Source organism: Pseudopipra pipra, chromosome W, assembly GCF_036250125.1.
Source record: "Pseudopipra pipra isolate bDixPip1 chromosome W, bDixPip1.hap1, whole genome shotgun sequence".
NCBI lineage: Eukaryota > Metazoa > Chordata > Aves > Passeriformes > Pipridae > Pseudopipra > Pseudopipra pipra.
Genome location: NC_087580.1, coordinates 32693782 through 32713931, shown reverse-complemented (window position 1 = coordinate 32713931; position 20150 = coordinate 32693782). Strand labels below are relative to the sequence as shown.

At 50.7% G+C, this 20150-nt stretch overlaps 1 protein-coding gene across 1 annotated transcript; it reads right to left on the bottom strand.

The window, feature by feature from the left end:
* Nucleotides 1-1048: 1048 nt before the first annotated feature.
* Nucleotides 1049-1919, bottom strand: LOC135404982 (olfactory receptor 14C36-like). Its single transcript, XM_064639704.1, has 2 exons — nt 1205-1919; nt 1049-1060 (listed from the first exon to the last, which is right to left on the bottom strand). The coding sequence occupies exons 1-2, from the start codon at nt 1880-1882 to the stop codon at nt 1049-1051; spliced, it is 690 nt and encodes a 229-aa protein (XP_064495774.1). The 5' UTR covers nt 1883-1919.
* Nucleotides 1920-20150: the final 18231 nt, after the last annotated feature.

The window sequence follows — 20150 nt, the reverse complement described above, 5'->3', positions numbered from 1 at the left end:
ACACAGGGTGTCCTGCTCTTCTCCTGGCACATGCCATCTCCCCACAGAGCCTTTCCCCAGGGGAACACGTCTGTGCTGGCCTGAGCAGCCCTTCCTGCACCCCCTGCCCATGCTCCCCACAGCCCCCGAGCTGGGGGGGCTGCTCTGCAGAGCACGGGGGCTGTGGGGCCCGGGGCCATGGGGGACTCTGTTGGGCTGTGCTGCTCAAGCTGGGAGGCAGAGCCAGCTGATGGTGCTCCCTGCCACTGACCACCTCCCACAGACCCTCCTGTGTGACCATGGAGGGGGCTCAGAGGGGCCCTGCCTTGTTCCAGAGCTGGGACATGGCTTTGGGGGCTGCTCTTGGTCGACCTGTGCAAGTTCATTGAGGGCAAGAGAAGTCACTGGCAAGAGTTTTCCCTGTACCTGCTGTGTCCCCTGGGCTTGCAGAGCTCTGTTTGCCACTTCACAGCAAGATTTAGTACTTGATCTCTGGGTGACTCCATCCTGGGCAGGATTCTGCTCCAGGGCTCCATTCCCTGCTGACTGGATGGGATGGGCTGTCCCTGCAGATCCTCTGTGCTCTCCTGCACTTCCTGATGTCCTACAGACAAGTCCTCACCTGCCATCAGAGCCCTCATAAGCTGCAGAGCCCCAGGCAGGTGACTTGGAGATCATTTGTCATCTCCATTTGCCATCAGCCACTAGCACACCACATCTGAACCAGCCTTCAGTCCCTGCAGTCCCAGTGGGTCCCTGACCTCACTGCACTGTCTCCATGAGAAACAAGCTAAGCAACAAGACTTTTGAGAGTCTATTCCTTTCTGACACTCAGAGATTGTGATTCCTCATGTACAAACTAACACAGGCAGGATGTTTGACAAATACCTTGCTGCATAAACTTTTATTTTGTTTAAATGCACACAGAGTATGATTCCTGATTGGTACATTTTGTGGGTGAAAAAAAAGAAGTAGAGAGTGAATTATATGGGATGAAGAATAAAATTTCAGTGTTATTCACATTAACAGATGAACAAAAAAGGAAAGCCCCTCACCACTATCAGAAGCTTTAGAAGGCAGGCTGGGCCCAAAATAAGTTACACGATGAGTGTTCCGCAGAAGAAAAGATGCAGTTTATTGCTCCTGAAAAACATCCAGTCATCATTTTCCTAATGGCATCCTTGAGCTCCTGGTTCCTCAGGCTGTAGATGAAGGGGTTCAGTGCTGGAGAAATCACTGAGTACAGAACTGACAGGGCCAGATCCAGGCATGGGGAGGAGATGGAGGGGGGCTTCAGGTAGGAAAACAAGACAGAGCTGAGAAACAAGGAGACCACACCCAGGTGAGGGAGGCACGTGGAAAAGGCTTTGTGCCATCCCTGCTGAGAGGGGATCCTCAGCACAGCCCTGAAGATCTGCACATAGGAGAACACAATGAAAACAAAACAACCAAACCCTAAACAGCAACTAACCACAATGAGCCCAATTTCCCTGAGGTAGCCTGAGTGTGAGCAGGAGAGCTTGAGGATGTGTGGGATTTCACAGAAGAACTGGCCCAGGGCATTGCCCTGGCACAGGGGCAGGGAAAATGTACTGGCTGTGTGCAGCAGAGAATAGAGAAACCCAGTGGCCCAGGCAGCTGCTGCCATGTGGGCACAAGCTCTGCTGCCCAGGAGGGTCCCGTAGTGCAGGGGTTTGCAGATGGCAACGTAGCGGTCGTAGCACATGATGGTGAGGAGGAAATACTCTGCTGACATGAAGAAATAAAAGAAAAAGAGCTGTGCAGCACATCCCATGTAGGAGATGGTTGTGGTGTCCCAGAGGGAATTGTGCATGGCTTTGGGGACAGTGGTGCAGATGGATCCCAGGTCTGTGAGGGAGAGGTTGAGCAGGAAGAAGCCCATGGGGGTGTGCAGGTGGTGGTCACAGGCTACGGCGCTGAGGATGAGGCCGTTGGCCAGGAGGGCAGCCAAGGAGATGGCCAGGAAGAGCCAGAAGTGCAGGAGCTGCAGCTCCCTCCTGTCTGCAAATGCCAGGAGGAGGAACTGGGGCATGGAGCTGCTGTTGGACATTTGCTGCCTCTGGCTTTTTGTTTCCAACACAGGAGAAGAAGACAGTAAGAGGCCAGTTAGCATGGACTTATCTAAACAAAGTCAAAGCTGTATTCTACAGATACTCCCCATGTCACACACAGACAGCCTTTTGATTTCCTAGGAGATCTTCCTTCAGCTCCAGTGCTGGGTCCCTACTCAACAGCATTTTCACTGTTTTAGCATCACTGTGCTTCTGTACAGGGGTTTCACATAACAAGGAGATGTTAAGAGACAGGTTTCCAACCTGGAGGGAAATTCACAACTTGGAAGGAAACCTCAGGGAGACAGCCAAGTGTCCCTATGATGGCATTTGATTTAAGCAGACTCAGCTCCTTCCCCAGCACCACAGGGTGCACTGGTAGGGGTCATATTCCATTTGCAGGTGCAAAAAGGACATCTCAGACTAGTCCTGATGGGTCTAGTAGAGGTGATGCTGGTGCTGCCCACAGGCAGAGCAGTGGCTGAAAGCACATTAGGAAGCTCAGATAAACCTACTGAGCACTCACAGGGACTTGTCAAAATTAATACTTTCTTAATGATTTATTCCTCCCATTCCTCCAGAGTAGGAAACTGGAAACACAATCTCAGGAAATTTCTTTAACCTCAGAAAGATCTTCATCTTGGAAATATTCTGAGAGGGAGCTGAAGCTCTGAGCATGTCCTCCTCCTCTGCACTCCAGATACTTTCAGAGTTGCACTTGCAGAATCTGTAGTTGATGGGCAGTGCCAGCTTTCCCAGATGCCTCCAAAAGCTGCAGTCCCATTGCCCTGCATGAACAGACTTCCTGTGCCAAGATCTGTTAAAAGTTCTCCCCCAGTGAGGTCTCAGCATCATTCTACGTCTGACAGCCTTTAACTTCTCTCTGTCTCACTCCCCTGCCCTTGGTGCTGCAGGCAGTGCCCTCAGCCCTGCTGGGCTGTGCAGAGGAGCTGCTCACCAGCAGAGCTGTCTCTTTGAAGCTCTTCTTGCTTGCCAGGAGCTCCCTGTGTGCCAGGAGCCCGGCCCAGCTCAGCAGCACAGCAACAGCCCCAGGCATTTCATGACCCTCAGGGGGTTTGATGTTGTTTACATGAGACTCAGTCCCTGAGATTAAATTCAAACAACTTCTCAAGAAGTCAAAGTGAGATTGAAACATTGAAGTTTCCTGTAGTGCTAATGAGTCTCACTGAGGGACAGAACTGAGAACGTGTCCCCAGGTTCCAGTTAGAGCAGAAAAGTGCAGACAGTGATGACAAGGATGGACAAGCAAGGGAAAGGTGGCTCTGATGCTGAGGAAACCTGGATGTGTTTCCTTAATCCAAAGGGCCAAGGCCTGACCCCCAGCCCCTGGGAAGGCAGATTCTGTCCCTGCCTCATTCCTCAGGGCTCTTCCTGGGGCACTGGGATGTGGGATGTGCAATGCCAAGGGCAGGACCATGGGGTGGCACCTGCCAGGCTGCTGAGCAGGGACAAGGAGGCCCTGAGGCCCCAGGGCTGCAAGGGCCACTCCCCTCCTCCTGGCATCAGGGGCACAGACAGCAGCCCTGGCCAAAGGCCTGCAGAAGGTGGCTGTGTCAGGGCCTTTCAGCTTCTCCCCCTCCCTGTCTCCTCTCCAGCCCAGGCTGTCCTACGGTGTCCATGCCCTGCCCCTTTCCCTGCAGGCTGTCATCATCCCCCCGGCTGCCCCACCTGGCTGGCACCTTCCTGCACTGACATCTCTGTGTCCTCCCTGGCTCTTCCTGCACACACAAAGCCTTGGGCTCATCCAGACTCCTTCTTTGTGACATATTGCACCACAACACTGACCTTGGAGGGAAATTTCTTATTCTTGTCACCAGTCTAGGCCACCCCAGCTGCCCTTAGTGGCACTAGTTCTTTCTTAGGCTGTTTTCTGACAGGAAGAAAAGCTCCACCAGCTCTGACACCCCCCTTCCAGACCTCTCAGGCTACTCCTCTACTGTCCTCAATCTTCACACCCCTGACCCCTGAGTCCTCAGCCTCTATATACGGGTCATGTGCTTGAGGCCCCAAATTCCTTCCTGGGAGATCTCTAGGACCTCTGCAAGGTTTTGGAAGATGACAATAGAGTGCTCTTATCCCAGGAAACACAGAGGGACACTTTTTTCCAAGGGTTGTCTTGGCAGAATGAGGCACAATCTCTTTAAACTTTCTGGCACAAGGGAGCTCTGAGCTCTGGGTACGGAGGGAGCTCCAAGTGCCAACCACTGGAGTGGGAGCTACAAATCCTCAGGGCTTGTGTTCTTTGGAGGGCCAGACATTGGTGAGAGTGGTGTGTGTGTGTGCACATGGAAGGACTTGAAGGGCACAATGAACTGTCTCAAAACACTGTCAAAGCAGGAAAATCCCATAAGGCACCACAACACACAAGCACTGGTGGCAAACAGGAAGGCCTTTAGTTCCAAGACCTAAACAGAGGTGAAGCTTTGGGGATTCTTTTCCCTGAGGTTTTTAAAAAATTAATTTGCCGAGTTTTCACTGTTGTTTTTTCCTTCCCCTCTTCCTTACAGGAAGATGAGCAGGCAACTTTCTTCCTTTAGGGATTTGTAAATAGGGAAAGGAGACAGACCTATTTTTTACCCCTTGGTACACACAGGGGAAGTGTCTATCAAGCACTACTTCAATGAGCCCAGTTTAGCCCAGCTATTCTCTCATTATTTCCTTTCCTTGTTGCACCTTTCTTCCCTTTCCCACAAGGATGCTTGTTTGGCATCTATGGAAACTGCCAAAAGATTGGAAGAGGATCTTTTAGAGAGCCAGGTCGTGCCAGTCCACCTGCTAAGGAGGACAGACATTTAGGGCAGGAAGTAGAGCAAGCCTCTGTCAACTTGGGATTTATTTGATTGATTGGATAAATAAGAAGTGCTGTTCTCTGAAACTTCCACTGATTGCCCTGAGCAACACCCAGATTCAAGAGGCTGACAAAGCAAAGCCTCTGTTTTACCAAGGACAGAGTTTCTCGTGCTTTCCCCCATGGCAGCACCCTCTCTGAAAGGCAAGGCCATCAGTAGATAACTGTGGGCATGCTTAGTATGACCTCCAATAATCCTTAGAGCATCTGTAGGGAGAGAAACTTCATGACAGATGAGATACATGGTAGAGTGGAAGAAGCACTCTCTTTCCTAGTTTGGAAACTATCCCAGAGACTGCATTTTCCAGCCATGAGACTAGAAAATCCATTGTATTTGGAGCATATTTTGTAGGCTTCTTTGCTGTTTTATCCCTTCTCAGCCACCTGTGCCAGGGCAATATTAAGGAAGGAACTGAGTTTTAAAAAAGAGAAAATGCAAAAACTCATTTCAGGGAGTCAGTTCTTCTGGGCAGGGCCGTCTGACTCTTGGTGTGTTTCCCTCCATGTGCTCAGCACCGGCACAGGGCACACTGAGGGAGGTCTCCACACTTTCCTGTAGGTGACTCTGTCAAAACTAATCCCCTCCCAGGGCATCACAAGATGATGCTAATCAACTCTTCCAAGTCAAAGGATACTTCTTTTTCCCCAGGGCAGAACAGATGGAAACATGCTTAACGGCGGAGGGGTTCAGACAGAAATGCACACAAATCAATATGATTGGCAAAAATGTCCGCTTTATTAGAGGAAAAGCAGCTTATATGCTGCTTGTGATGCAGAGACATGTGATTCTTTTTCAGGTTACATTGGATACATAAGGTAAACACACTGAGCTGTACATTACTAATTGGACCACACCAGGTGTCCATAAAACTTGTTTTCCTGCCAGCATAACTCCTCCTTCACCCTGGCACAGGACCTGCAGTCATATTAGTGGCGCAGTATTTTTTTTACTGTCTGCACCCAGCCATGCCAAGGTGAAGGTCGCAGAAATGCAATGGAAACTGTTCACACAGTTTCTGTCCTCCGACAAATCCCCCGTTGAAGTTTGAACAGTTTAAATTGCATTTCTGTAACATTCCTTATTGTATCCATAACATCTCAATAAGCGCAAACATACAACACCACCACCATCACCAATAAACTCAACAACCTATTGACCCTAAGATGTGTGCTCTCAAAGTGTGCCTAAAAGTGCTTCTTTAAATGTAGGGTTTATTCTTAAAACTTCCACTCTGTTCAGAACATCCTTGGAAATGGAACTCCATTAAACTCTGGGCCATATGTCTTCTGTTATTCTTTTTCACCCCTTGGCCCTTGAATAACACAATGACATGATCGTATATTAACACTGGATCTTCCGTTTCTATTGCACTCTTTGCATACCATTCTATTGCAGCCCGGAGAGTTTGTTCAGGATTCCTTGCCATTTTATGGAAAGGTATCGGTGTATTTGTTTATCCAAAAGTGTTTGTGTAAGTGAATATTCACACATATACATGCATACATTTTCATTCATTCCCTTTCACACGGTGGCCACCATCATTCAAACACACTTCACACACACATACTTTTGAATCTCATTTTACTGTCTCATGAGTTACGAAACCATACTAATTCTCTAGTACCTTATGGTGTTAAAGCTTCTCCACCAAACAGGTGAACTTTCCTCCACCAATACCCAGTGAATAATCTAAGATCTTAACCTTCTATAATTATATGCTTAAACATACTAAAAAATTGTGCTCCAACAAAACTAAAAATACTGTGCCTTAACAACACTAAAATGTGCTCATAATGCTGACAAATTGTGCTCCTGTAATACTTACTTTAAAGTTCGTACACTCTCTTAAATCCTTAATTTCATGTGCTTAAAAAAAATATACAAAAATATACTAAAAAGGTGTATATGACTAAGAAAAACTATGCTTATAATACCAAAAAGAATTGTGCTCCAAAAACTGTGTTCTAACAATATTGAGGAAACTGTTAGCCACAACAGCTCCTGATGTTACCATTGTTACCTGCAGAAAACAGCATCAACCTTGTTCTTTCTTTCCAAGGTTTCATTCATCATGCAGGCAGCTACCAACACCTGTGTACAAAAAAAAACTTAACATATGAAACAACTTTTGCAAATGAACTGAGGGGGTTGCCACCTGTTCTCTCCCCGTTTCTGTCTTGCAAAAGTGTTTTACAAATTCTTAAATCACTGACCCCTATACCAAATACATAGCATTGTCTGGCAACTTGGTAGTAGTTTTCAAACTGGACAAGCAATCCACCCTTTTAAAGTTTTTCTAGTTTGGATATGATATAGAATTTTACCCCAAAAATTGTTATTGCACAATCACATATAATCTTGGGAAGACTCGTAAGCCAAAAGGTTTCTGTCATATGCTGATTCCAAATAAATCTTGCTACCCACTGTAACACTACTGAGATGAAACACAAATACAAGCACTGCAAAATAGTTAATGTCTGATGTAGAGTTCCCAAACCACACCAGTCTGCCTGATCTTCACAAACATCACTGATGTGACATGAGCAGCACAGAAACAGATCGTTGTATACAGTGACAACCCTTAGGCCTCAGGATGTTAAAAGTTCTATAGTTTTCCATTGTCTTCCTTTCCCCTTAGTGACACGTCTGCCCTATCTCAGTCAAGAAATCATCTTCTAAATCCGCATCTAAACAGACATTCCTCTGCTCCACAGTTTGCACAGGCAACACGGAGACAAAAGGTGTTTTTCGCAGAGTGTGATCTTTTGGCAGCTCTGGATGAGTTGTGGGGAGAGAATCCTCCTCTGTCCTAGATACCAGTGACAAGCAGTCTGCAGTGGAGCTGCTTTCCAAACAGCTGAATGTTTGTGTCCATTCAGTGGTAGACCTATTTCTGTTTTCTCACTTTTTCCTCTTTGGCAAAGGCTGTTTGGTTCAAGTTGGCTGCCAGAATGCAGGAGTGCTTTTGATTCCTGAGTATGTTCTACCTCAGTGCTGGCTTCCTGCAGTTCATCTTTGTCCACTTCTTCATGCATCAGGCACAGATTTGTATTAAACTCACATTGAACTTCACAAGCTACAATATTAGTAGGTTTCTTTGGATTCTGAGATACACTAATGTCTTTAAAATCCTTTCCACTGCTGTCTTCAGTTACACTTTGGACTTTGGCTTCTGGATTGTCAGGTAAACTTTCAATCTGTCCGGGTGTAATTTCCAATTTTTTTTTTTTTTTTTTTTTTTTTTTTTTCCTAAGTTGATTGCACTACTGGCTAATTGGTTAATTATTTCTGCATCACTGTATGTTTGAATTCATAATGATTCAGTGAAGACAAGTCTTCATCCTTGGATTCATATTCTTTGTGAGATATGAATGAAAGCACCTCTGGCATAACCTCTGCCAAACTATCTGTGTTTGTTTCCATACAGATTATCTCTTTTTCAGACATCTCTACTGGTGCTGCAGATTGGCTGTAACTTGCACTGGCAGCAACAGCTGAAGGGTGACATCAATATGGTGTCTCCTGTGAGGAAAAAATCTGTCTCTGTTTTTATGTCTTCTGCAGATATTTGTCCATAATCCGTTTCTTGCATAGTTTTCAAATTACTCTCCCCAGACCTGAGGAGACAGTCTGTAACAGTTGATTCTGCTCCATGTCCAGCCAGTGTCTGAAACTCATAGCTGCTTACTAGAGAGCAGTTCTTATTTGCTAAGTCACTGAGAAAGAAACCTTCATCACAATGTGTTGGTATTTTTTGTATTGGCAAAAGCTGCCCATGGTTTCCAAATTGGATGTGTTTTACTGCAGATATCTGTGTTGAGGTCATATTAAGAGCAAGTCCCATAGAAGATTCAGCAGTAGATGCACTGACAGATGCACTTCCCCTGCCTGAATCTGTCACACTTAATTGTGCCATCAAGTTATTATAGTCATTGTCAAGCTCATCTTTTTCAAAAGTTCGCATTTAAGTCTATGACAGTGAAAAAATACTGTTTGATCATTCTGTTTAATACTCAGCCTTAAGCTACATGTGCAGTTCAGAAGGATATAGAAGGCCAGATTCCAGCTTGCAGCCGGTTCCTTAGATGTGATCTACATCATCTGCTCGTATTTTTAGTTCTTTTATCTATGAAATTTCGGTAAGGGAACAAAATTCACAACATAAGCAGCACAAAGGAAAACAAATAACTAGTTATAAGAACATGTAACTCCATAATCGTGGAACAACAGCACAGAACAGGTAAAAACTACACCTGTTATATTAAAATCCTAAATCACTCACAGGTTTTAATTAATTTCCCGAATGTAAAGCTAACTAAATCTAGCTTTGAGATCGTTATATTGGGAGGCAAACTAGAAAAATTTTACTAAATTCAACCTGACTCTAGTAACTCAGCTTTATTGCAATCTCTACTGATTTCCTGACAGATTATCATGTGGTCTCCAGACATTTCTGCTTTATAAATCAAATGGGCATAAAAAGTTCTAATTCACGCATCAATAGTTTTGGAAAAGTGTAATTTAGCAATCTGCTCTTTTATCGGTATAAACACACGCATTTTGCATCTTGTTAGGTTATTTTAAAAATAATCTGAAATTCATGTAGTATAACTGTTGACATAACATCAGTGCCAAGAGAGATAAGTCAAACTTCACAGCATAGTGTGTGCCTGAGTAGTGTTTTTAGAAAAGCAATTAGGCTGTATGCTATATCAGCGGTTATAAAACATTTAAAAACATATAATACGTTTCGTTTGACCAAACTGCTCTGTACATACTGTACGAATCCACGACAGAAGATATATATTAAAATCTGAAAAAAAAAAAAAAAAATGTACTTGCTGCTATGTTATAAATAGAATATTAACAATTGCTTAAACAGCACATGAAATGCAACTCAAAGTTGCAACTCTGTCATAAACACAGAAGAAAAAAAGAAAGGAAAAAATAATGAATTCACTAAGCTTGACCAAGGAAAAGAAATAATATCAGACAGGAATGTAAACTAAACATCCAAATGTTAAAATCAGCTGAGTAAACCTTTTTAAATACAATTCTAAAGATGTGATTTCCACTGTCACAATAACTTCTCAGTTTATAACAGGAAGATAGAGAGATGTTTTACCTAAGAATTAAGGAAATCCTCAGCCTGCTAGCTTTCCATTTATCTTATTTGCAGATTTGTAGTTTTTGGTGTATAAGTTCTACTCTCTCCCTAGTCCTGAGAAACTGCTGGAGGTGGTTTGAGTCCCACCCAGTTGCTAAGCAACAAATGATCTCTATTGTGTGAACCTTATGTCTCCTGCTAAGACTGAACACGAAATTTGGGCAGAAGGTCTTTACAGGGGTAAAATGTAACTAAAAACAAGGCAATTCACTAAAGCTTTTATATAAAGATTCATTCTCTGGGAAACTCTTAAAATTTCTTGCATGCTAACTTTTAGTAAAACACAATCTTTTAGTTTTAAGTTATCTACAAGTGAGTAGAAGGACTAAAGAGAGAGAGATTCTGCTTTCTGTTCTCAATTACCGACATGCCTGGATTCTGCGGGGCAACTCCCCCGCAAGCCAGTCACCGCCGAGCTGCTGTTCCCCGGGCTGCTCCGTGCGCCGTGCAGCTCCCGGGGATGCCCGTAGAAGTCTGGCTGGCTCTGCAGAAGTAGCTGTCGCCGAGGTGCCTCTGTCGCTGAGGTGCCTCTGCCGCCGAGGTGCCCCTGCCGCCTTTTGCCGTGGCTGCCAGCGCCGCCTCCCCCACGGCCGAGCCGGCGCAGCGGCAGCCCCAGCGCGCAGCTCCCAGCCCTGGCGCGCGGCCCTAGCGCCCGCACGCCGGACTCTGGCAGCTGTTTGAGTAATCCTAAAGGGAATTTTTATGCTGGTATGTGTACCCGAGACACTCTAACGGGAGGAAATTCTCCCGGACTCTCACCTCTGGCTTTTAACAGTTACTAACAAACGTATGGCCGCTTCTCCACACACACACAGGCACGGTACCGTTAACAATACAGTGAGCTCACAACAACGTTGGACACACAACACAATTAACACGAGAGTTAACAAAAAATACGGAAAGGCAGTTCTCTAGCCTGCCTCTCCTGTCAACGAGAAGTGGCACTTTTTCGGTGTTGCTCGTTGTGCTAATATAGCATCTTCCAATGCAAGGCCCAATAGCTGCTACTTTCTTTCATATGTACCACACCTGGAAACGGCATGGTTTGTCTTTTTTTTTTTTTTTTTTTTTTTTTTTTTTTTCCGAAAACAGCGTCTGTTGCCATGGCAGCGATTCAGTGGCTTTCTTCCGGGTTTCGTGGAGGCTTCAGGCGCCAGCGGTGCAGCGCCATCTAGGGACGCGGAGGCTCCCAGCAGTGTCGGTCCAGTTGGCACATGCGCAGTAGCAGGCACAGTGAGGAGCGACACTGCCGACTGCGCAGCCGCAAGAGAGAGCGGTGCTGCTGGCACGGCTCCAGCTTCGTTCGCCGCAGCTAGTGATGTTCCTGCAGCCCCTACACGTCCTGCTGCTACATGCACGGTGCTAAACGGAGGTGATCCCGCTGCTGTTAAGGGTCCTAGCATTCGCAACTTCGCAGCCGCAGGCACGGGGATCCCCCCTACAGCAGACCGAACGGGGCGGGGACCCACCGTAGTCCCGGCATCTCCCGACAGAGCCGTCCGAACCTTCATGAGTTCCCGTCGCTCAGAACTTAACTCTCGTAGCGACTGAACTGCCAGACGCCAAAGCAGAGTACACTTTCCAGGGGTTCCTGACCCCGTAGAGATCTCGTCCCAAAACAATTCCTTTATAGCGTCCCTTGTGGACACCTGAAAGGCGGTTCGAGCAGCGGGAAGTAGAGTCCTCGCTCTCACCCATGCCATCAACCCCTTAGGGGCGGTTCCATCAGAAACAGGCTCTCCTAGAGAGAATATATATCGGAGGAGCGTTTCCGCGGCCTCATCCTCTTTGGATGCCGCGGGCCCCATGCTCTCTCCCTCGGTCGACTCACCGGGCCAGGGTGAGATTCCTCTGTACCATGCGCATGGCTTTGTTCCGTGATGCCGGGGACAGCATCACCTCCCACGACCGCTTCCCTCAGCTCCTGCCGTTCGCCTCGCGTCCCTGCAGAACTCGACGAAGCAGAACTCCCTGCTAAACGGGCGCCAGATAACGGCGGAGGGGTTCAGACAGAAATGCACACAAATCAATATGATTGGCAAAAATGTCCGCTTTATTAGAGGAAAAGCAGCTTATATGCTGCTTGTGATGCAGAGACATGTGATTCTTTTTCAGGTTACATTGGATACATAAGGTAAACACACTGAGCTGTACATTACTAATTGGACCACACCAGGTGTCCATAAAACTTGTTTTCCTGCCAGCATAACTCCTCCTTCACCCTGGCACAGGACCTGCAGTCATATTAGTGGCGCAGTATTTTTTTTACTGTCTGCACCCAGCCATGCCAAGGTGAAGGTCGCAGAAATGCAATGGAAACTGTTCACACAGTTTCTGTCCTCCGACACATGCTACCGGTGCAAGAGAGGGACAGTGGAGGCCCATCCTCTGCCATGGGGGTGGTGACCCAGACTCCCTGTTTGTCCTCTAGTCCCTCTGGGAGCCCTGAGGTTTCCCTCTGGTCCCCTCTGGCTCCCTGTGCTTGGAAAGCTTTCCAAATCCATTCTGGTGAGGGGAGGTGGTGATGCAGCAACAGCAGCCGCCTCGTGGGATGCCTGGACACCCCTGGGGAGGCAGAGCTGGGGCCACTCATTCTGTGCCCTGTCCTGGCTGGGTGCTGGGGGGACTGCCCTGAGGAGAGACAAATGAGGCTTCTCCTGGGGAAAGCCTCAGCCAAAGCTCAACTTCCCAAGCAAGTCTGGGGCTGGGGGTGTGCCAAGGGGGAAGCTGTCCTGCAGGCAGCAGGGCAGGACAAGCAGGACGCAGTCTGCTCAGGGCACGGCGCATCTGAATGACACCATGGGTTTGGGCCCATTGTTGCTGCTTTATTAAATCACAGCTGCCTCCAACTGGCTCAGTGGGAACAGAAGAGCAGTGCTCATAGTTTGAATTGAGGTTCTTGGTGAAGATTTGATGGCATCAGGATTCCAGTTCTCCTGCCTGTATGAAGGACAGAGTTTCTTTTTTGTGATAAGATCCATGCCTGGAAAGCTCCCCAGGCAGCCACCAGGCCCCAACATGGCATCAGGGCAGTTGGCAGCAGTCCCCCCAACACCTGCCTCCCAGCCCACGCCAAGCCACTGCCTTACCCACAGCCCCAGAGCCCTGGATGCCACCATGGCTGTCCCTGACACCACCCTGCTCACCAGCTCAGGTGTCTCACACAGCGCCTGGGAGTCTGGGAATGTTGGAAGCTCTTCATGGATGTGGACATTGGTACCTGAAGAGCTTCTGGCCTGAATCAAGGGCTCAGTGTTGGTCCTAAAGCCTTCAGGATGCCGATGGTCTGTTCTGCCAGGCAAGAGACGACTTCACTGCTGTCTGTCTTCAAGGGCTGAAGGGCTGTGAGAAAAAAAACAGAGCCGAGATGAAATTCCAGACATCCCTCCAGCCCATGTTCCCCACTCACCGCTGCAGATCTCGTCCAGTTGCTCTGTGCTTCGGTTCCTCAGGTGCCCATTTTCCAGCTCCAGGGGGACAGGGCCAGTCAAACCATGACAACTTGGCAGAGACGTCTTCAACTGCTTCTGCTTCCTCAGCACCGCTGAGCCCAGGTGGTCTCTGAAGGGGCAGATGGAGAAATCCTGCATGTTGCTGCTCTCCTGGGAGGAAGGAGGAAAGGTGAGCTTTGGAAACAGCAGCCCTCTGCCCACAGTGAAAGGGGATGGGGATGGTGGCTGAGGGAGATGCCCTGGGCTCAGATTCCAGAGCAGGGACAAGTTGCACTGGGCTGCAAGGCCCAGAAGCCACCAGAGCCCAGGGGAGCAGAGCCTGCTGCCAGAGCTGCTGACAGGGCTGGGCTGCAGGGGAATTCTCACTGCCCAGTGCCCATCTCAGGGCTCAAAAACCCACATCAGCCTTACCATGTTGAGGAAGCATGAGAGGTTCTCCACCAGATCCTCAGTGGCTGGGCAGGCCTTTATCTTCTCCAGGTCTGGACACATCAGGTTTTTAGAGACCATCACAATCTCTATCCAGGAGTCTTCACTGCCAAGAGACAGGAGCTCCATCATGTTTGGCACCAGGAGCTCCAGTTTTCCTGAGCAGTGGGACCAGTGCACTCCACAGAGACGTCTTCAATTGCTTGTTGTTCCTCAGCACTGTTGAGCCCAGGTGGTCTCTGAAGAGGCAGATAAAGGCCTCTCGCATGTCGCTGCTCTCCTGGGAGGAAGGAGGAAAGGTGAGCTTTGGAAACAGCGGCCCCCTGCCCACAGTAAAAGGGGATGGGGATGGTGGCTGAGGGAGATGCCCTGGGCTCCGATTCCAGAGCAGGGACAAGTTGCACTGGGCTGCAAGGCCCAGAAGCCACCAGAGCCCAGGGGAGCAGAGCCTGCTGCCAGAGCTGCTGACAGGGCTGGGTGCAGGGCAGCTCTCACTGCCCAGTGCCAATCTCAGGGCTCACGTTCCCACATCAGCCTTACCATGTCAAAGAAGTGCGAGAGGTTCTCCACTAGATACTCATCGGTGGGGCTGGCCTTTTTCTTCTCCGGGTTTGGACACATCGGGTTTTTAGGGACCATCACATCCTCTGTCCAGGAGTCTTCACTGCCAACCCACAGGAGCTCCATCATGTGTGGCACCAGGAACTCCAGTTTTCCTGCCTGTATGAAGGACAGAGTTTCTTTTCTGTGATAAGATCTATGCCTGGAAAGCTCCCCAGGCAGCCACCAGGCCCCAACATGGCATCAGGGCAGTTGGCAGCAGTCCCCCCAAGACCTGCCTCCCAGCCCACGCCAAGCCACTGTCTTACCCACAGCCCCAGAGCCCTGGATGCCACCATGGATGTCCCTGACACCACCCTGCTCACCAGCTCAGGTGTCTCACACAGCGCCTGGGAGCCTGGGAATGTTGGAAGGTCTTCATGGATGTGGACATCGGTACCTGAAGAGCTTCTGGCCTGAATAGAGGGCTTGGCATTGGTCCTAAAGCCTCCAGGATGCCGATGGTCTGTTCTGCCAGGCAAGAGACGACTTCACTGCTGTCTGTCTTCAAGGGCTGAAGAGCTGTGAGCAAAAGAAACGGAGCCGAGATGAAGCCCTGTGTCTGCAGAGACCTCCAGACGTCCCCTCCAGCCCATGTTCCCCACTCACCGCTGCAGATCTCATCCAGTTGCTCTTGGCTTCGGTTCCTCAGGTGCCGCGTGGCCACCCCTAGGCACAAAGCTCCGTCAGCCCCTGCTCCCCAGCGGGCTCCCAGCAGCACGGCCCCTGGCCCTGCCCTGCTCCCCCTCAGCCGGGATGAGCCCAGGAAGCACCAGGAGCTCAGGGGGGTGGAACTCAGCCCAGTGGCCACCAAGCCCAGCCACGTGGGCAGGGGTGGCAGAGGGAGGCCGAGGCCCAGCCTGCGGCAGCCGGGGCTCAGGCAGCCCCAGGGCTGGGCCTGGCTGTGGCTGCAGGAGCAGGGACAGGGGCCAGCTTGCCCAAAGAGGGACCCCGGGGGCTGGGGCTCACCGATGAACCTGATGGCCGCCTCTCGCACACTGGCCTCAGGGTCCTTGAGGTAGCTCAGGCCCTGACGCAGGTACTCTTCAGCCCTGCTCCTGTCCTTCCCCACCTGGAGAGAGCACAAGGACACGGGCATGGCACAGAGCCCCCCCGCTGGCTGCAGCAGTCCCTCCTGCCAGCACTCAGTGTTGCCCAGAGCCCTCTCTCCCGCTGGCTGCAGGGAAGGGAGAGGGGCCTGCAGAGGAGCCCCTGGGGCTCTGTTCTTGGAGGGCACACACTGGGCTGCAGCTCCAGCCTCTGGGCTCTGGGCCCACACAGTGGGCTCTGCCTGTGGGCTAAGCCTCACCCAACCTGCACCCTGGCACTTGGCCTTACCAAGCACTCGCCAATCCTCCACATCTGCTGCTTCTTCACCAGCTCTTTCAGCTCCCTCCACTTGAGCAGCTTTGTTGCAGCAAGGAGCGCTTCCTGGGCGGCCTGCATGGAAGCAGAAGGGGTGAGGTAGCAGCATGGCTGGCAAAGGAGAGCTCTTGGCTTTCTTGCTGGGGAGATTCTGCCCTCAGGATTTGGGACATGCCCTCACCAAAGTGTCTAGGGGACGTGTGAGGACAGCCCTGCAGGACAGGGCCTGAGGCTGGACGCCCTGTCTTTGGACACATGCCAGGGACAGCAGAGAAGCCTGTGGGGATGTGCCTGTTCAGGCTTTGGTGGTCACAGGCTGCTGACGAGCCCTACTGGAGCCCTAGGGCAGCTGTTGGAAATGGCTGTGCCAGCTTCTCCATCCCTGCTGGCACTGGCTCTGCAGGGACCTTTCCCACGGCTTGCGCTGGGCCACGGCTGCCCACTGCCAGCAGCCCTTGCCCTGCTGCCTGGGCCCCACAGGGCGGGCCAGCCCACCTCTCTCTGTGCCAGTGCTCAGCCTTCCAATGTGTACCTTGGCCACGCTCGGGGACTGGTCACTTGTGCGAATGAGCAGCGGGACCAGTGCACTCCACAGAGACGTCTTCAATTGCTTGTTGTTCCTCAGCACTGCTGAGCCCAGGTAGTCTCTGAAGAGGCAGATAAAGGCCTCTCGCATGTCGCTGCTCTCCTGGGAGGAAGGAGGAAAGGTGAGCTTTGGAAACAGCAGCCCCCTGCCCACAGTGAAAGGGGATGGGGATGGTGACTGAGGGAGATGCCCTGGGCTCAGATTCCAGAGCAGGGACAAGTTGCACTGGGCTGCAAGGCCCAGAAGCCACCAGAGCCCAGGGGAGCAGAGCCTGCTGCCAGAGCTGCTGACAGGGCTGGGTGCAGGGCAGCTCTCACTGCCCAGTGCCCATCTCAGGGCTCACGCTCCCACATGAACCTTACCATGTCAAAGAAGCGCGGCAGGTTCTCCACCAAATACTCATCCATGGGGCTGGCCTTTTTCTTCTCCAGGTTTTGATTTATCAGTCTTTGCAGGATCATAACGACCTTTGTCTTGAGGTCTTCTCTGCCAACCCACAGGAGCTCCATCATGTGTGGCACCAGGAACTCCAGTTTTCCTGCCTGTATGAAGGACAGAGTTTCTTTTTTGTGATAAGATCCATGCCTGGAAAGCTCCTCAGGCAGCCATCAGGACTTAACATGTCATCAAGGCAGCTGGCAGCACTTCCTCTAACACCTGCCTCCCAGCCCACGCCAAGCCACCGCCTTACCCACAGCCCCAGAGCCCTGGATGCCACCATGGCTGTCCCTGATGCCACCCTGCTCACCAGCTCAGGTGTCTCGCACAGCATGATGAGGCCGTCGAGCACCTGGGAGGCTGGGAGGGTTGGAAGCTCCTCATCGATATCAAAGTTGTCATTCTGAAGGTATTCAAATTCTTCGTCTTTGTCCTCCCACTCAAACTTCATGCTAGTGCCACTGGGCAATGGCTGTAGAAGCAAGCACAGTAGTGAGAGCCTGGCAGAGTCTGCAGGGCTCGTGGCAGGGGATCAAGTCCTTTTCTGGTAACTCACAGCCAAGTCAGAGGTGGAGCTGCTTTCTGAAGAAGAAGCGCTGAGACTGCAGGGCCACCAGTCGACCCAGAGCATGACAGCGAATGGCCATAATATCTTGTCTCCAATCTTGGGCTCTGAGAAGATGCTCTGCCACATTTGCATGGCCACACTGCAAGGCAGAGCTCTGTGTCAGCAGGGCGGCCTGGAGTGCAGCGTGGCCGGGCCAGCCCAGGTGCCTGGGGCCCTGCCTGGGCAGGCAGCAGGGCACTGAGCTGGTGTTCCCCTCTAGGCTGGGAGCAGCAGGGTGGCTCTGGGCTGGCTGGGCCAGCTTTGTCTGCTGCAGGCCTGGGCAACCTAGCAGGGCTGGAAAGCTTGGTGGGATGGAGAACCCCTCTCCTCAGGGCTGTCCTCCATCATTCCTTGGCTCTGGGAGCCAGAGAGTCTCAGGTTCCATCTCCCCACAGCCAACAAACCCTCAGGCTTTTCAGGGCCAGTACCTGTCTCCTTGTGGAGCGATGCTCAACAGTGTGGCAACTACCTTCCTTGGGAAAAACTCTGCTAGCAGCAGAAGCAGGGAGTGGAAGCACTCCTGCACAAGTTCACACTTCACACCTGGCAGTCTTTCATCCAGGAAGCTCAAAATCTTTGGCACCTGAAGGGGACAGAGGTGAAGAGAGTGCTACCACGGTAGTGCAGCCTCAGCTGCCCTTTCCATGTCACTCTGCTGCCTTCAGGTGCCTTCAGGTGCCTTCAGGTGCCTGAGACACCTGGGTTTGGCAGGGAGGGATGGAGAGAGGAACAAGGCCTTCTAGGGCTGAAGGGCAGGGCAATCCAGCCACAGGCCACTTACATCCGTCAGGAAGAAGCACGGGTCATCCGTGGCCAGCCACAAAATCTCTTTTGCTATGATCCTGCGCCCTCTGTAAAGGTTCCACCCAAATGGTTCAACCCATGGACGAGGCTCTCCAGGTATCCATTGATAATTCTGTGCATCTTTCTGCTCCAGGGCTTCAAGGACGATGTGCGTCCTCTCCGAGCGTGTGAGGTATCTTTCGAAGGGCTGCGGCAGGAAGGAGGAGAGTAAAGATGTCACCCCAAGGCCCCTGCTGGTGCTGCTCAGATGGGCAGCGAGAGCAGCCCTGGCCACAGGTGCCCAGCAGTGCTGGCAGCAGTGCCCACAGTCACTGTGTAGGGGAGGACGAGAGCAGAGGGTCCTTAGGCTGAGGCAGGAGGGCTGGGCTCATGCTCACGGGGTGCTGGCCCTGCACAGGACCAGGGCTCACTGCTGGGCAGGAGAGCTGCAGCTGCTGCTGGGACACCAGCAGAGTGCCGCCCTCAGACAGTCCCTGCTTGGGGACAGCAGGAACCCTCTCATCAGGGACACTGAGGCCCTGTCAGCCCCACCGATTCCGGGTGCCTTTGGCTCACAGGAGTGCCCTGCCGATGGCACGGACAAGAGTCTCAGCAACGGGGGAGCTCATTACCTTGATACCGCACTTTCTTCCGAGAGTCTTGCAGAAGCGGGTGATTTCACCTTCCACGTGGCGTGCGTATCGTTTGCCCCTTAGCCTGGTCCTGCCTAAAGAGCAGGGCAGACGTGCAAGTCAGGGAGAGCAGCTTTGCCATCAGGCTTTCCAAAGCAGCCCGAGATCTGCTTGGGAGATGGCAGGCCAGAAGGAGATTGTGGAGGGAGGGGGTCAGAGTGGGCTCCACAAACAGGCAGGGTTGAAGATGGTGAAAGGAGCGGGGAAGGAGAGCAGCAGAGAACAGGTGCAAGACTTGAGGAGAGCACTCCACTTGTGCAGCAAAAGAGAGCTGGGATGCTGCGGGGAGCAGTTGGAGGGGCAAAGGTGGTCAAGCAGAGAAGTAGAGCTGGGAGGTGATGTCTGTGTGCAGAGGGATGAAGGCCACTACAATGCCCTTGAGCTTTTTGCTTACAGATGAATTCACTGAGGTGCTCAACAGTCGCCCGACACTTTATTGAAGCTTTACTGAAGTTGACATACTTTGCTTAATGCAATACAGTTTATTATTTTAAAATAACACCCAAAAAAGAGTGCATCTGTGAATAAAGTCACATCTTACTGGGAATTCCTCTCTAAATCTGAGAAACCTGGCAAACAGCCTTAGCTGAAAATACCCAAACCTACGTGAGTTGTGCTTTGACTGCTGTGCTTACAGAACATCTGATGGTGGTAAAAGCAGAACTAGGGCTGTCCAGGGCACTCATGTTCTGTGCAGTCTCTGACAGGAACTCATGATGGACTTTGCTGGCCAGAAAGGACACGTCTGCTCTTTCCTGCAGTGTCAAAGTTACCAGGGATGTGTCTTCGAGACTAAAACCTTGCTTTAATGGACTTTGAGACGTAGACCTTGAGGTTTGGTTTGTTCACAGCCTCATTCTGTCCATTCAGCTCCTTCTGCTGGAGGAAATTCCATTTCCAGGGGAGGTCACCTCAGTTTTTAAGTTGAAGCCTCAGATTTCACTCTGGAAAACTTGGTCAATGTGTTGGTGTCTCATGCGTGGGTGTTGTACGTGTTGGATTTCAGCCTCCCACTCGAGGAACAGAAGGTTTCAATAGACCTCAAGTGGCTGAAGCCCTGGGTTTGGCCATCAGGCCTTGTCTTTCACTGCTGTGGTCTTTTAATTGAGC

Coding starts and splice junctions, on each gene's coding strand:
- LOC135404982 (XM_064639704.1), bottom strand. CDS start 1,882: ATGGGCTTCTTCCTGCTCAACCTCTCCCTCACAGACCTGGGATCCATC.